This window comes from Dama dama, chromosome 22, assembly GCF_033118175.1.
Source record: "Dama dama isolate Ldn47 chromosome 22, ASM3311817v1, whole genome shotgun sequence".
Taxonomy (NCBI): Eukaryota; Metazoa; Chordata; class Mammalia; order Artiodactyla; family Cervidae; genus Dama; species Dama dama.
The window spans coordinates 703,923-719,351 of NC_083702.1; the positions used below are offsets into that span (position 1 = coordinate 703,923).

At 65.7% G+C, this 15,429-nt stretch overlaps 2 protein-coding genes across 11 annotated transcripts in view; both read left to right on the top strand.

The window, feature by feature from the left end:
• Nucleotides 1–227: 227 nt before the first annotated feature.
• Nucleotides 228–12,351, top strand: DENND6B (DENN domain containing 6B). 10 transcript variants are annotated; one of them, XM_061124256.1, is made up of 20 exons: nucleotides 228–395; nucleotides 5,156–5,194; nucleotides 5,265–5,307; nucleotides 5,879–5,991; nucleotides 6,407–6,487; nucleotides 7,130–7,235; nucleotides 7,353–7,432; nucleotides 7,507–7,569; nucleotides 7,795–7,850; nucleotides 8,335–8,457; nucleotides 8,538–8,633; nucleotides 8,750–8,844; nucleotides 8,963–9,028; nucleotides 9,163–9,227; nucleotides 9,310–9,399; nucleotides 9,475–9,528; nucleotides 9,667–9,776; nucleotides 9,882–9,984; nucleotides 10,076–10,150; nucleotides 10,232–12,351. In XM_061124256.1, exons 1-20 carry the CDS (start codon nucleotides 234–236, stop codon nucleotides 10,352–10,354), a joined length of 1,743 nt encoding a protein of 580 aa, XP_060980239.1. In that variant the 5' UTR covers nucleotides 228–233; the 3' UTR covers nucleotides 10,355–12,351. The 10 variants fall into 10 exon arrangements, 8 of the variants coding, with proteins under 8 accessions (XP_060980239.1, XP_060980233.1, XP_060980236.1 ...); XR_009689700.1 differs by having other exon boundaries at nucleotides 6,445–6,487; nucleotides 7,353–7,569; nucleotides 9,882–9,976; nucleotides 10,232–10,294; XM_061124250.1 differs by having other exon boundaries at nucleotides 9,667–9,976; nucleotides 10,056–10,150.
• A 1,106-nt stretch (nucleotides 12,352–13,457) lies between these two features.
• The window catches only part of PLXNB2 (plexin B2), a 28,786-nt gene continuing 26,814 nt past the window's right edge, over nucleotides 13,458–15,429 (top strand). Inside the window, exon 1 of the mRNA XM_061124257.1 lies at nucleotides 13,458–13,555. The gene's annotated coding sequence lies outside the window, so the exon portion shown is untranslated. The remainder of the gene's footprint in view (nucleotides 13,556–15,429) is intronic.

Here is a 15,429-nt window from a genome sequence, read left to right on the forward strand (position 1 = left end):
GCCCGCGCGGGGGGGCGTCTCGCTGATGGTCTCGGAGCCGCTCCGCCGCACGGCGCTCCTCCAGCCGCCAGGGGCGCGCGAGATCGCGCCTGGGCCGTTCTGGCCCGCGACGGCCGCTCGACTGCTCCGCCGCGCGGTGCTGACGCGCCCGGGCTGCTGCCGCCGGTCGGTTCCCTCGGCAACGCCTCCGGCCGTTCCCCGAGCAACGCTGGGCGGTGCAGGTAGCCGCGGTTATGGACCAGGGGGCCGGCGCCGGGCAGCAGCGGGATCGCGGCCGCCTCGGCGCGCCGTCCTCAGGGACGCGGGCCCCGGGGACGCCCTGGGCACGCTTCTCGGCCTGGCTGGAGTGCGTGTGCGTGGTCACCTTCGACCTGGAGCTGGGCCAGGCACTAGAGGTGAGGGGACCGCGGGCCGGGGGCCGGGGCGGCCGCGGAGGGCGGGTCCTGCGCTGTCGCTGGAGGCGGATGCGGCTCAGGCGTTGCCGAGGGGCGTGGGAATCCCACTGCCTGTGAGATACCCTCCGATTCTTCCCCTTCTGGAACCCTGCACTGGTCCCCTCCTGAAACACGCCCCCCAAGCAGAGGAGAAAATGTGAAGTTGCCGAGACCAATGTGTGGGATGGAGGAGAGGGGAGCCCTGCACTTCTGATCCCCAAAGTGGCACACTTGATTCCTCCCCAGGAAAAGCCTGTCTCCCCTCCCCACCCCACCCCCGGCCTTTCCAACACTATGACACCTCCCCTCAGTTACTCCAGCCAGAATCCCAGGGGTCACCCTTGACTCTTCCCCTTCCTCCATCCCACATCCCGGGAGGATGCAAGGCTGACAGCTCCACCTGCGGCAAGGCTCCAGATCGGTCAACCTCAAGTCCAATATCTGTGGTCTCTTGCTTAAACCTTTGGACTCCTCCTTTTTCACTTAGAACCTGATCCAGACCCCTGGTGGGTCACATCCAGCCCCAGGAGTCATCTTTCTGTGCACTGACTGCACCCAGCCCACCCAGCCTAGGGGATTCCCCCTCCCTGCGAGACTCTTTCCCAGCCCCATCCACATGGACGTAGATGACAAAGTGACAGACTGGGGGAGGAAGGCCTTCTGTAGTTGAGCAGGTCCGTTGGGATGGTCCTTTGTGCCCTGAAGGCCATGACACAGACCGTGGAGCTGACCAGGGCAGGGGAGGCTTAGGAGGTAGCCTTCCGCACACTGTCTGAGGCAGCTTTCTGAGAACCCAGGAGGTGGTACATCCCGTGACTGCAGTTGGCCGAGGTGAGCCTGCTCAGCCGTCATGGGAAAGCCAGCGTCAGGGTGAGGGGCTGTTTTCCAAGACCTTGCTGAACTCCACAAGACTGTGGGAAGCTCAAGTCCTAATGGGCAGAGGGCTGACACTGCCCAGCTCGCTGTGGAGACCCCATTCGCAACAGCTGTCCCCTGATGGCGCACCAGGCTAACTTGATGCAGGGACCTGAGCCCAGAGAGGTCAGGTGATTTGCCCAACATCACAGAGTCCTTTCCTGCTGGTGCCCAAATTGTTCCTGATAAAATCACAAGGGAAGGGAGTCCACTGTCTCCTTAAGGCATTCTCATGTATGATTTTCTAGAACTTAACCATTCAAGCAAGAACAGTTAAAGGCTCCATGTGCGGAGCTTCCGAGCTTTGTAGAGTCTGTATAACTCCTGGGTGTTGGGGGGCCGGCACGTCTCTGCAGGGATCGGGCAGGGCAGCCACCTGGTGCTCACCGGTTTGCATCTTGTCTTTCTTCTCTCCCCTGGAGATCATGGGGAGGATCAGGGGTCATTTCAGCTGAGTCCACAATCACTGATGGAACACCTGCTCTGCACTTGTTCATTTATTCTGGGCTTGGCCTAGCTGAGCACCACAGAGGCTCTAGTACTGTGCTTGGCGCTGGGACAGGATGGAAGACCCAGGCGCTGCCCTTCAGGCACTCATGGGTCCTGGAGACTCCATGGGCAGACGCAGCTCAGAGGAAGGAACGGTGCTTGGCCAGATCTTGCAGGATGAGAAGGAGGCATCCAGACCTGGGAGGGGGGCTGTTTCAAGTAACCTCTCCACCCAAAAGCCGGCAAAGGCAAAGGCAAGGAGCCAGCCATTCAGTCACTCAATAAATCCAGTATCAAGCGACTGCCAGGCTCCACGGTCCTGGTGCTGGACATGAGGATGCAGAGCTGGGTGCGTGTGATGCTGGGGCCTGCCCACCAGGAGTTCACGTCCTGTGCTAGAGACATGGAGAGTCAGTGGTGCAGGACCCGCCCCCTCCAGAGCATGCAGGATATATGTGGTGTCCCACCCATGTGGGTGCTCTGGAGCCTGCAGGCAGGCAGAGGTCAGACATGCGGGGAGGGCGGGCAGGGCTGTGCTCTCAGCCAAGAGCAGAGGGCCCGGCTCTGCTGCCTCAGGCCTTGGCAGCGCTCCTCCCTGCAGCCCCGCCTACCACAAAGCCTGTGCGGAGAACCACGGCCAAGGGCCCGGGGGGTCCTGTCTCCACCCGGTGTCAGCATCCTCCTGGCTCGCCATAGCTCCCACACTGCACAGTCTCAGGACTCTTTCAGTCTTCAAAAGCACTGGGCGCCCAAGGGGCTTTTTATGTGGGTTGCATCTATCAATGTTCTCTACACTAAAAGTTAAAACTGAAAATTAAAAATGCATATTAATCCATTTTGAAACATGAGATACCATTTATATTAATATAGCTATTAATATCTCCACCAAAACAACCATATTTTCAGAAACAAGTTTAGTGAGGAGAACGGCATTATTTGATACTTTTACATCCCTTTTAACGTCCGGCCAAATGGAAGGCAGCCGGACAGACCCACATGTCATGAAGATCCCCATGTCAGCTTCAGTCAGTGCCCCTGACGCCTGAGTCACAACCTCAGGAAGTGATGCTGCACACGGTGAGAAGGAGCGACTGGAAAAGGCAGCCTCGGCTCGGGGAGCCTAGGGCACCCAAGGACACCCACCCCACACTTGGAGAAGTGCTTTCCTAGAGCTGCCTCCTCCAGCGAGGCGAAGCTCCCACGTCTGTCTTCCTCGGGACACCTGGGTTACGGCAGCACCACCCCTGAGCCCTGAGGCTCGGGTGGGAAGGACAGGGGACAAGGCTCACTCGCGGCAGGCTCCGCGCCCTCTAGCTGTCTCTGTGGGTCTGCCCCATTTGCCTCCTCGCTCAGGCGTGGCCTTCCCCCTGGCCTCTGCTCCCAGCTCCTGAACTCTGAACACGGAGCCCTGGGCAGGGCTGTGAGCCTGCTCAGATGCTGCAAGACTCCTGTGCCTGCAGACCAGATTCAGACCCCTGACCTCAGCACTGAGAGCCGGTCGTGCCCTGCCCCAGCCGCCAGGCACCTGCCTTTCCTCTGCCCTTCTCAGCAGACACGCGGGGGCCTGGCCTGTGTGGCCCTGGGCTCCTGCCTCTCTGGGCGCTGTCTCCAGGTACCTCTGCGGGCCTGCCCCACAGACAAACAGTGTTTGGCCAACTCCCCTCCCACCTCTTCCCAGGCGGTTCAGTGGTAAAGAATCTGCCTGCCAAGCAGGAAACACAGGTTCAATCCCTGGGTTGGGAAGAGCCCCTGAAGGAGGAGATGACAACCCACTCCAGTATTCTTGCCTGGAGAATTCCATGAACAGGGGAGCCTGGTGGGCTACGGTCCACAGGGTCGCAAAGAGTCACACAAGACTGAGCGACTAACACTGTACTACACTAGACTGGTCTAGTAAGCGTACAAGAAATAGCACTGTATCTAAAAACAATGTGTGTACCTTTATTTCAAAATGCTTTCCTGCTAAAAAACGCTATCATCTTGAGCCTTCAGTTAGTCATCTTTTTGCAACAGTAATATCAAATACATAGATCACAGGTCACTGAAACAAATACAGTGATGAAAAAGTTTGAGATATTGTGGAAGTTAGGATATGATGCAGAGGTGTGAAGTGAGCAAATGTTGGAAAATGGCACCCATAAAATTGCTACAAACCCTTAATTTGTAAAAAAGTCATGACATCCACAAAGCACAATAAAGGGAAGTGTAATAAAATGAGACATGCCTGTACAGTATCTGGTGAGGGTCTACTCCCTGCCAGGGGCTCCGAGGCAGAAGTGCCTGGGACACAGTCCCTGTCCTCTTGACACTTGGAGGCAGCAGAGGCCCAGAGCAAATAGGACAGAAGCTATGTGATTGCGCCAGTGGGGGTCCCAGGGCCCAGCACTCACCGTCTGGGGTTCAGGGCCCACCTCAGAAGAAGCCTGATTTCAGCCAGAACCCAAGTCCTCCGCCGCCTGGGAGCTTGGCACACGGTGAACAGAGCGCCGCGCACACAGGCCCCTCAGCCCTTGGCCCGCTGCAAGCAGCCGCTGGGAGAGCCAGCCCCTGGCGTCTGAGCACAGGCTGGGGCCGCGGCGACGCCCACGGTACCGCAGGGCTCCAGGGGCCGCCTGGGGGCCGCCTGCCGCTCTTCCTGTCCCGCAAGGAGATCCTCAGGCCTGCCACCTGAGCACAGGGATGCTGGCCGGACAGGCAAGCCTCAACCTGATTGGCTCCCCTTGAGCGCGGCCCTTCTCCCAGATGGAGCCTGGCCGCTCCTGGGGCTTGGGTACCCCAGGGGTCGTGCTCCAAACCGGGAGCAGGCTGGAAGCTCCCGGACTCCTGACTAGCAGGGGTTGAGGTGAAGATGCTCTGAGGCAGGGGTGCCAGCGTCAGGCACCACCTAGTGAAGGCAGGACGAGGAGGCTGGCTGTGCTGGCTGCGTGAGCAGGCAGGGAGGGCAGGTGCAGCCCAAGCCCCTCTGGCTGGGCGGAGTGGGGGCGGAGGCCAGCAGGGCCTGCCCCCCCTCCAAGTGAGGGGGTGTCTTGGGGATGGGCGGTTGGGCCACGGAGACAGAGAGGCCGGTCTGAGCAAGCGCCCGTGAGGGTGAGGATGTGGGCAGGGAGTTGAGCTTGGTCAGGGTGTGCCAGCCAAGAAACAGGAAGGACAGGGGCCAGGAGTGGCCCCATGATGCAGGGCCCAGGGCCCTAGGGGGGGCGGGTGTGGAGCCCAGGAGAGGGGGAGGGTCAGCGAGGAGGCAGAGGGGGTGCAGCCCAGCACCTAGCCGGCCCAGGCCGGCCCAGCCTGTGCCACCAAGCGGTCTGTGTCCCCCGCAGCTGGTGTACCCCAGCGACTTCCAGCTCACAGACAAGGAGGTGGGTCCCAGCCCTCTCGGGAGCAGACCTCGCCTGGAGAACAGACCCTCACCGGGTTTCTGTGTTTCAGAAAAGCAGCATCTGCTACCTGTCCTTTCCCGACTCCCACTCAGGTAGGCCACCCCGCCACCTCTCCCTGCCCTGCCCTGCCCTGGGCGTCGCTCTGGGACCGGCCCGGCCCACTCTGCCTGGCGCCCCGGCCCCGCTTCCCTCTCTGGGGAGATGTCTTGAGTCCTGTGCGGCCGCCAGGCTCCCTGGCCCCTGTGGAAAGAGGTGTCTGGGCAGAGGGACCCGCGGGTTCTGGTCTTTGCCCCAGCGGAGAGGCCACCAGCTCCTGGCCTCAGCCCCTCCCCAGGGCTTGCGTGTGCGGCCAGCCTGTTTTCCATCCCAGGCAGGCTCAGCCAGGCCACACGGAGGTCCTGCCACCCCCCAGCGGGCTTCCTCGGTGCCCACGCTGTGGGGCTGTCTGTGCACGTGTCCGTGTGCTGAGTTTAAACCCCGAGGTACAGGGGTCAGGACACAGGGGCCTCTGTCGGGAGATGCAGACCCTGAGGGCTGGACTCACCACGGCGTTCGCAGACAGGCAGAGGCCTCCCCCGTGGGGCCCTGGCCTCCCCCCCTCAACTGTGTGCTGGCAGGAGAGACTCCAGCTGGACCCAGCGTGATGGGCCTTCTCTTCCCCAGGCTGCCTCGGGGACACGCAGTTCAGCTTTCGCATCCGTCAGTGTGGAGGGCAGAGGCGCCCCGGGCACGTGGGTGAGAAGCGCAGCGACAGTTGGGCTCCCGCGTCTCTGCAGGTGAGCGGCTGCCCTCTCCCCTCTCCCGCGGGCCAGGATGGGTGCCGGGAGCTGCCCCTTCAGGCCGCCTGGCCCACCCCCCAGCCGGCAGGGTCTTCAACTGCTGCAGGCTGAGCCTGGCGCCCCAGCCTCAAGCTGGGGCCAGCCAGCCCTTCTGAGGCCCTGCCGGTGTCCCTGGAGCTGGTCCTGGGCGCTTGTGTGCACCAGGGCAGGGCTCAGGGTGCAGGCCTGCAGGCCTCCCGAGCCCCGAACTGCTGCCCGGGTCTGCGTAGATGTCCCTGGAGAGGTTCCCAGAGCCGAGATTCCCAGGCCAGCTTAGGGCTGGGGAGAGCTTGCCGCAGCCTGGGTGGGGGTCTGTAGGAGCAGCAGGGAGTGTGGGTGGGGGGTGCGGCCTGTCTGACACCCCTCCTTCCAGAGGGAGCCCGCACACTTCTTTGGCTACGTGTACTTCAGGCAGGTGAAGGACAGTTCCATGAAGCGGGGCTACTTCCAGAAGGTGAGCCCCGGGGTGGCTCCACTGGGAGCTGGGGGCAGCCACCGCCAGGAGGGACTGACAGCCTTGGGGTCCAGAGCCTCCAGGAGCATCCCCTCCTCTGCAGCCCCGGGTACTTGGCGCCGGGCTGAGCCCATCACCCCCCCGCCCCGCCCCGGGGCTGGGGTGTGGGCTCTGTGGAGGCCCTGCCTCGCCCCGCCTGGCCGCAGCCTTGTCTGGCCCAGGCTCCCTGCCCCTCCCCGCGCTGGGATGTGGGTGGGGCACTTCGTCACACTCTAAGTGACTTCAGTCTTGAGCTCAGGCACCAGAGCAGAAGGCACTTGAAACCCAGGGAGATGCTCCCAAAATCCCGGCCACGTGCCTTTCCCTGAAGGCCTGGGCTCCAGCTCGCCCTGCTGTGGTGGTGGTTTTCTAGTGACCTGAAGTCTCTCGTCGGGCTGTTCCTGGGACAGCTGTCCTAGAAAGCCAGTGGGACGCCCTTCCTGGGCAGCCCTGGAGAACCGGGCCTGGGGGTCCCTGCGGGGTCCTCGGGGGCTGGGGCGGCGTCTCACTGGCCCCCAGGCAGCCCTGGAGAGCCCGGCCCGAGGGTCCCTGCAGGGTCCCCAGGGGCTGAGGCGACGTCTCACCGGCCCCCGGGCCCTGCAGTCGCTGGTGCTGCTGTCCCGCCTGCCCTTCGTCCGGCTGTTCCAGGCACTGCTGGGCCTGGTGGCCCCCGAGTTCTTCGACAAGCTGGCGCCCTGCCTGGAAGCAGGTGAGTGGCCAGCAGGTGCAGTGGGGCCGCTGCGTCCGACCGGCTGTAGCTCCCGGCGACTCCGCTGGGCAGCTCGCTCCAGGCCCAGCCTCTGATGCTGGCCGCCTATGTCCACAGTCTGCAACGAGATCGACCAGTGGCCGGCGCCTGCGCCGGGGCAGACCCTGAACCTGCCCATCATGGGAGTCGTCCTCCAGGTGGGGGCTGGCGGCTGGCGCGGGGGCCCGTGCGTGTGGCCCACCCCGCCGGCAGCTGCTCCCTTGGTCCACAGGTGCACATCCCACTGAGAGCGGACACGCCTGAGCCCGGGCCTCCGAAACAGAGCAGCCACGAGGTGGGTCCCCCGCCACCTGCCTGCCGCGACCCTCCCCTCCCCTGCGGGGGTCCTGGGGCCAGCCAGACCCCAGACAAAGCGGGGTGGCCCGCCCGCTCCTGTGTGGTGGGCACGGGGAGACATGTGGGTAGGGATGCAGCCCGAGAACTCTGCTGGGGGGACGGGGGCCGCTTGGTGCTCTGGGGCAGCAGCCTCAGTCTCGGCCTAACCCCTCAACCCTCACAGACCCTGCTGCCAGCCCCGGTGGTCCTCCCCAGCGTCCACGAGCTTGACCTGTTCAGGTGAGCCCTACAGGCCCCACCTCCCCCCACAGACGGTAAGCGAGCCCCCAAGGTTCAGGCCCATCGAGGTGGGGCTGCCAGGGGCACTGCCCCTTAGGAGTTGGCTCCCGGCCCATTCTGAGAGGGAGACTCTGGCGGACAGGGAGCCCAGTGCCCAAGTCTGCACCTGGAGGATCCGAGTGCTGTGCGCAGGTGGGCAGATCCTGGCAGCGACGGTGCTGGGAGGTGCCGCGGGGGGAGGCCGTGCTCCCTGGAGGGTCAGCGGGGACCCCACCTCTGCAGACCCGCCTCCGGCCTGGGGGCCGCGGGGCGACCTGGACTCACCCTCAGCAGGCTCCCAAGTCTCTCCACTGTTTCCCTCTGGTGTGAGTCTGGTGTCCACTTGGAGCAGGGCCCGCCTGGACCTGTGGGGGCAGGTGGTCGGGGCTGGGGAGCCCCCCCCCCCGCCTGGCCAACACCCCCGCTGGCCCCCCTGCCCCCCCAGGTGCTTCCGGCCCGTGCTGGCCCACGTGCAGCTGCTGTGGGAGCTGATGCTCCTCGGGGAGCCCCTGCTGGTCCTGGCGCCCTCGCCGGCTGTGTCCTCGGAGATAGTCCTGGCATTGACCAGGTGGGCTGGGCGGCCACCCGGGGGGTGGGGCCAGGGCCGGCCGGCGTGCTCACTGCCCCACGGGCCCCCCCCCCCCACAGCTGCCTGCAGCCCCTCAAGTTCTGCTGTGATTACCGCCCCTACTTCACCATCCACGACAGCGAGTTCAAGGAGTTCACCACGCGCACGCAAGCCCCGTAAGCACCATCCTTGGCCCCCTCCGCCGCCCCTCCTCTGCCCCCACCCCCCTGCCCCCCCTGGCCCCTGCCCCCCCGCCTCGCCTCCTTCCCTCCCTTTCTCTTTCTCTCTCTAGACCAAACGTGGTCCTGGGAGTCACAAACCCTTTCTTTATCAAAACACTCCAGCATTGGCCCCACATTCTCCGAGTCGGGGAGCCCAAGATGTCAGGTGAGGCTGTCCGGGCCTCCACCCAGGGTTCTAGGGATGTGCTTGGGGCCTTGCGGGGTCTGAGCCTGCAGAGACAGAGCTGAGGCCCTGAGGCCCGGCCATGGGGTGTGTCTCCTAGGGGACCTTCCCAAGCAGGTCAAACTGAAAAAGCCCTCGAGGCTGAAGACCCTGGACACCAAGCCAGGTCCGTGTTCCTCTTCTCCTCCCAGGACCCAGAGACAGGCCTTGGGGTGGGCAGGGGCGGGCAGTGGGGCTGGCACAGCCAGAGGGGGTGCCCCCACCCCCAGAGCAGAGCATGTGGCCCTCTGCCCTCCTCAGGCCTCTACACCGCGTACACGGCCCACCTCCACCGAGACAAGGCCCTGCTCAGACGGCTGCTGAAGGTACTGCTGGGGGTGGGGGGCTCCCTGTGGGGGGTACGCGGGCCTGGTGCTTTGGCTCAGCCCTGCTGACCCCCACCCCCAGGGCCTGCAGAAGAAGCGGCCGTCTGATGTGCAGACGGCGGTGCTGAGGCGGCACCTCCTGGAGCTCACCCAGAGCTTTATCGTCCCTTTGGTGAGGCCAGCACGGGGCGGGGGGCGGGGGGCGGGGGCGGGCTCTGGCCCGGACTCACTGCCCTCCCGCCCCCAGGAGCACTACATGGCCAGCCTCATGCCGCTGCAGAAGGGCATCGTGCCCTGGAAGGTGTGGTCCCAGGAGGGCTGGGGGTCCTCAGTCAGGGCCAGGGGTGTGCCTGGGAAGTGCCCCGGGGAGACTCCTAAGCGGCCCAGGCGTGCCCTGTGAGGCTGGTCCTCCCGCACTCACTGGATGCCCATGTTGCAGACTCCTCCCCAGATCCGCCCCTTCCGCCAGGATGACTTCCTACAAAGCCTGGAGCGCGCGGGGCCCCAGCTCACCTGTGTCCTCAAGGGTGACTGGCTGGGCCTCTACAGGTGGGCGGCCCATCGGCGGGGTCCAGGGCTCCTGCGGCCAGTGGGCGCACACACCCACCCGTCAGCCCACGGGAGCCCACAGCCACCACCCCCCTGCCCCGACAGGCGGTTTTTCAAGTCCCCCCATTTTGACGGGTGGTACCGGCAGCGTCACAGGGAGATGACCCAGAAGCTGGAGGCCCTTCACCTCGAGGCCATCTGTGAGGCGGTGAGGGGGGGCTGGGGTGGGGGGTCTTGGAGGGGAGGCCACGGCCAGAACTGGGGGGACCTTGGAGACAGACAGCCTGTCGTCCGCACAGAACATCGAGATCTGGATGAAGGACAAGTCCGAGGTGGAGGTCGTGGATCTGATCCTGAAACTTCAGGAGAGACTGGTGAGACACCGCGCGGCCCTGCCTGCCCTCAGCCAGTCAGGCGTGCAGGCTGCCTGCCCCTGAGCCCCGCTGTCCATGTAGGTTCGGGCACAGGGCCACCAGCTGCCCGTGAAGGAGGCAACACTGACGCGGGCACGGCTGTACATTGACACGGCCATCGGCTCCCTGCCCAAGGACCTGCAGGCCGTCCTGTGCCCTCCCTAGGACGGTGCCCGTGGGCCGTGGCCAGGGTCTGGCCGAGCTGCTGCCCTCCCCCGCCCTCCCCAACAAGCTCCCTGCTGCCCGCCACCTGGCACCGCTGTCATCCAGCAGTAAAGGTGGCATTTGGAACCGCAGCCTGGACCCTGACTGTTGGCAGCTCCTGTGCTCACCCCACCCTGGGCCCCACCTGCCCGCTCTGAGGTCTTAGGCGAGTGGGGAGGCGGCACGCTGTGAGCCCTGGCTGATCTGATCTGGGCCAAGGCCACCCACCCCCTCCAGACGCCCATCTGCCCGCACCCTGCAGGCCTGGGCATTGCCTTTGATGCGCCCCTTAGACCCACCAGGACGCCGGCTCAGGACAGAAGACAGAAGGAGGTGGCTGCCAGGCAGACGCCTCCCTCACACAGGCGCGCGCCCCCCCCCTCCCCCCCACCTTCTTGCCTGGAGGGGAATCTTGCCTCCAGTCCTCGCCTGGGGGCAGAGGAGCCGCTTCGCCCGGAGGAGTGCTGCCCTGTGGGTTCCACTCGAGGGACACCCTGCTGGGCACCCCTCCGGCGCTCGGCCCTGCCCACCCCAGGCTCACAGGCGCTCCAGTGGCCCCCTGTGTGTCCATCGGCCCCCGCAGGCAAAAGAGGATCTTGAACTCTAGCTAGACCCTGCAGCTAGAGCCCTCCCCAGCCTCCAGAGTTTTAGGGCCCCAGGCTCCTTGACAAGGAGTGAAAGGCACCCTGAAGTCCCACGCCCCCGTGGGACACGGTGGAGCACTGGACCCAGGCCCGACCAGTGCTGTCAGCTGCGCCCAGAGGGAAGCTTGGTCAGCCGGGGCAGGGAGGGGCGGGGCGAGGCCTGGACTCAGAGTCCCAGGCCTTCGGGAGGACCCAGACTCCCAGCGAAGCAGCCCAAGGCTGCACGGGAGAGGCTCCCTGAGGGCCGAGTGGGGTGTGGCCCAGCAGGAGGGGGCGCCTCCTGTCTCCTCTGGAGCACCCGCCCCCAGGGCCGGGCCGCACCACTGCTCCCCAGCAGGGGAGAGGGTGGCGCCCCCAGATGGCAGAGGCACTGGTCTCAGAACCACTGATGTCCGCTTGTTCCCCCTGAGCACCACCTCGGGCAGCCTGGCGTGTGGCTGCAGGTGGAAGAGAGTGAGGCCTTCAAGAGAGGGGGACCTGGTGGATGCAATGCCCCCGCAGCCCGCCGCTCTGGGCCAGGGCAGCCAGGCTCGGGGTGCGCCCCGCCATCACTGCGGCACGTTGCCCAGTCTCCTCCCTCCGTTTTCGGAAGGTGATGGCATGTGCTGGAGGGCAGCCTCAACCAGGGCTGGGCTGCGAGGGCGCGCCGGGGTATCCTTGACCCCCCAGACTTCTGCCTCCAGCAGTCCCGGCAGGCACCACCAGATGCCCCTGGATGCCGGCGCCCTTCCTCCAGCACCGCTTGAGTCCGCGCCACGGCCCCTCAGCAGCTTGTCCCCCTGGTGGGGGGTGCGGGGGAGGGCTGCCTGGCAGGGTGGGCATCACTGCCCACGGCAGGCTCCAACGCTGACGGCCTCTGGGCAGAGCACAGCCTGGCGTGGGGTCCTGCCAGCTCCATCCTCCCCCCCGGAAGCTCCCTGGTTCTCTCAGGATCAGGTCAGCTCTGGCTGGGCTGAGCTTCTGTCCCTCCCCAGGGCCAGGGACGGACGGTGAGGAGGGAGGAAAGGTCAGCAGGGTCAAAAGAGGCCAACGCACCACCGACCAGGGCCCTGTGCACAGCCAGGCCTGGAGGGCAGGAAGCAGTGGTCCACGGGGGCTCCGCGGTCAGCCAGTGTGGGAGGCCTTCTGCTTCAGGAGGTTGTGTGTGGGTCTGGAGTGGTGGCCAGGGATGGGCGTGGGACGACAGTGGGCTGATCCAGGGACAGGAAGGACAGTCTTCACCCTCAAGCTTCCTGCAGGCTATTTAAAGCCTCCCTTTTAGTCTAGGATGGGGGCCTTCCCACATCTTTGGTATTAAAGTGTCTGTGATACAATGCTTGTCTTTTAACTTCCTCTTTTGATGAAAAGTTGGCATCCCTATGAGATTTTGGTAACTTGAGGGTTCTCTTGGTGGGGCGTGGATGGGCCTTGGTGCGGATGGTTCAGGGCTAAAAGGGTGAAGGTGTGGCCTTGCTGGCTGGGAGCATGTCGCAGAAAGAAGTCATGTGTGACCCTCTCCATCAGCTTCATCCTAGTGGGGGGTTTTGAGCACTGGAGGCAGGTCCCAGGGTGGAGGAAGCTGGCTGTCTGCAGGGAAGGGGAAGTTGGATGGCAGCTCCCTCAGAAAGGGGGGGTGGGGTCCCGGTGTGCGAGTTAGGATTAGGGCTGGGAAATGGCCTCATGCCCCTCTGGGTCCCCAGCAGCCACTCACCACACCAGGACTTGTGACCAGAGAGTGTCCATGAGGGAGCAGGAGGACACAAGAGAGTTGGCCTCCTGGTGGCGGGGGGGGGGGGGGGGGGGGGGGGGGGGGAGTCCCCGGGGGGGGGGGTCCCCACCTCTGCTCAAGTTGGGTGGGGAGCAGCCAGGGGCATCAGGATAAGGGCAGATGGGGCCGGAGTGACCAAAAGTGGAGCAAGCTCTTGTCCGGAACTGGACTCCCCAGGGAGGGGCCGTGTCTTGCCACCCACATCCGAGCACTGGAAGGCCAGTCAAAGGGTCCTGGGTGCGAGCTGTGGGAGGAGAGGGAGGGTGGCTGGAGGCCAAGGGCCCCTCTTCCCCCAGGAGGTGCGGGGACAAGGCCCAGCAGCCCCCAGCCCCGCAAAGGACGGGTGTGACCGGCCTGTTCCCCAGTCTGAGGGTCAGGGTGCCAGGGGTCTCCATGTGGTGGGCACTCTCCTCCAGAGGCCAGATTTGGGCTCCTCGGGCAGCGAGGCTGAGCCTGAATCCAGTCGAACCTTCCAGGCGCCGCGCGGTGTTCACCCACTGAGGCCGCCGGGCGCGGGGGCGCGCGGGGAGCGCCCCGCCCGGCGGCCCTCCCCCTCGCTCCCCCTCCCCTCCTCTCCCCTCCCCCGCCCGGCGGGCCCTCCCCTCCCCCTTCCTCCCCTCCCCCTCCCCCGCCGGGGGCGGGGCCGCTGCTCCCGCGCGCTCCGGCCCCTCCTTGGCCACACAAAGGCCCGTCTCCATGGCAGCCGCGCGGGCCGCAGCGCTGCGCCGATCGCGGCCCGGGCGCCATCGAGCCTCCGCGGCAAACGAGCAGGTACGGGGACGGGGCCCCGCGCCCGCGGACCGCCGGGCCGGGGCGGGCTTCGTCGTCAGCGCCGCTTGGCCCTGGCCTGCGGCGCTCGGAACGCGGGGATCTGGGAGGCAGCCGCCCCGCGGAGGGCGACCGGGGCCTCGGCCGCTGTCGGTCCGTCCCGGCAGCCGGGGCAGGGCCCCTCCCGCCTCGCGCTCTTTCTGGAGGTGGGCGAGGCCCGCGGCGCCGGGGGCGGCCGGGCCGAGGGTCGCAAGCCGGGCGCCGCGCCCTCTCCCGCAGCCCGCGCCCCTCCGGAGCTGCTGTGGTTCCCGACACTCCGTGCTCCTGCCCCCGCCAGCCCTCCGATCACCGAGATCCGTGCACAGGGCGGAGGTCGGCCCTGGCTGTGCAAGAGTTCCAGGCCCGCGCCCACCCAGCCTCGTTCCCGAGTGGCAGAGCCGGAGCTCTCCCCAGGGGCTGGGCCCGCGGTCAGACCTTAGCGGCTCCCACACCCCCGGGCCTGGTGAGGAGGGCATGAGACAGGGCCACCTGGGCGCCCCTGTCTGCACCTGCCTGGGTGGAAGGCGGGTGCAGGTTCCGGGTTGGGAGGAGGGCGGCCTGGCGCCCCAGCTGCTTCACCGTGCCGCCGGCCCCCGCTGTTCCCGGTGCTTGTTGTCTTGATGTTTGGGTGGACACTCTGGGACCCAGAAAGTCTCAGTACTCACTGCCGGGACCCTGCCACTCTATGTGCCTCCGCCTGCGGGAAGCCCTCCTAGATGGGCCTTTCCCACCATTCTGTGCTCAGATTGCCTGTAAGATTTGAGGAGGGTCCTTGAGCTCAAGGGCTTCAGAGTTTCCTGCCACGTCACTGGGCTCCTCTTCCCAGCCAACTTGGAGAAAGGAAGGGGTCTCGATGGGCTCTGGGGCTGTGGTGGGGGGTCAGGACTGAGGGTGAAGCTCGACCCCAAAGCCAGTGGAATGTTCTGAAGCTTGGAGGGCCCTCTGGGCCTGAGCCTGCCCTGGGGAGCCCCTTTCACGCTTAACCTCACCCCCTGTGTCCCCCCACACGTCCAGGCTGGGCCCTGGGAGACGGGAGAACAAGGCCCCCAGAGGTGGGGGCCCAGCCCGACCCCATACTTGGATGTTACCCTGGCATAGGGCAGGGAGCCCCAGAGTTGAACAGCTGGGGCAGGGGCTGCCGGTCCTCTGCTCTGAGGCGAGGGTCCCTAGGAGGGCACGGTCAGCATCGGCCTGGCTGAGCTGCTGAGGATGTTTTGTGGCGTGTCAGCTTTTAGGAATTCCCGGAGAAGATTGAAAACAAGCAGGTGGTTTCAGCAGATCTGAGCTTGTCACCTCTTCCCAACACACCTATTGGTGGCCCACTTTCATCTGACGGTGGGGGAGGCTTGAGGTCTGGCCCGGGGCTCCTCTCCCCAAGAGAGGAGGGAAGTTGCAGAGAAAAACAAGGGTTTGGAATTCAAGTCCCCCACCCCCCGCCGGCCGCCTGCCAGGAAGGAATTATTTTGGATTATCCAGCCTTGTCCAGCCACCCCAAGGGGGGAGGCTGCAGCCGTGGGAGAGAGATCCACTTCCGGGGCCGTGGGCTGAGAGCCCCAGGAGGGAGGGGACAGGCAAGTCTGGGCAGCTCCAGCACCTTCCGCGGCTGCTCGGCCGGTCGGGGGCGGGGTGGGAGGGGCTGCGTCACCCCGGCCTGGAGAACGCCCCAGCAGGCCCGCCAAGCCAGCCTGGGGTGCGCCCGGGTTCTCTGGGGGAGGCCATGGGCCAGGAGGGGTCCCGGGCCTCTGGTCTCAGGGCCCCGGGGCAGCGACCCTGCCAGGAGAGCCCCCCCCCCCCCCCACCTCTGGAGGGCTCAGCACCGCGGCCCCGGGCCCTATGAG

Excerpts from the sequence above, each read along its gene's own strand:
- DENND6B (XM_061124248.1), top strand. The coding sequence starts at position 234 with ATGGACCAGGGGGCCGGCGCCGGGCAGCAGCGGGATCGCGGCCGCCTC. Across the intron at positions 396-5,155 it reads AGCTGGGCCAGGCACTAGAG|CTGGTGTACCCCAGCGACTT; the intron begins GTGAGGGGACCG and ends TGTCCCCCGCAG. Across the intron at positions 7,851-8,334 it reads CACGAGCTTGACCTGTTCAG|GTGCTTCCGGCCCGTGCTGG; the intron begins GTGAGCCCTACA and ends CTGCCCCCCCAG.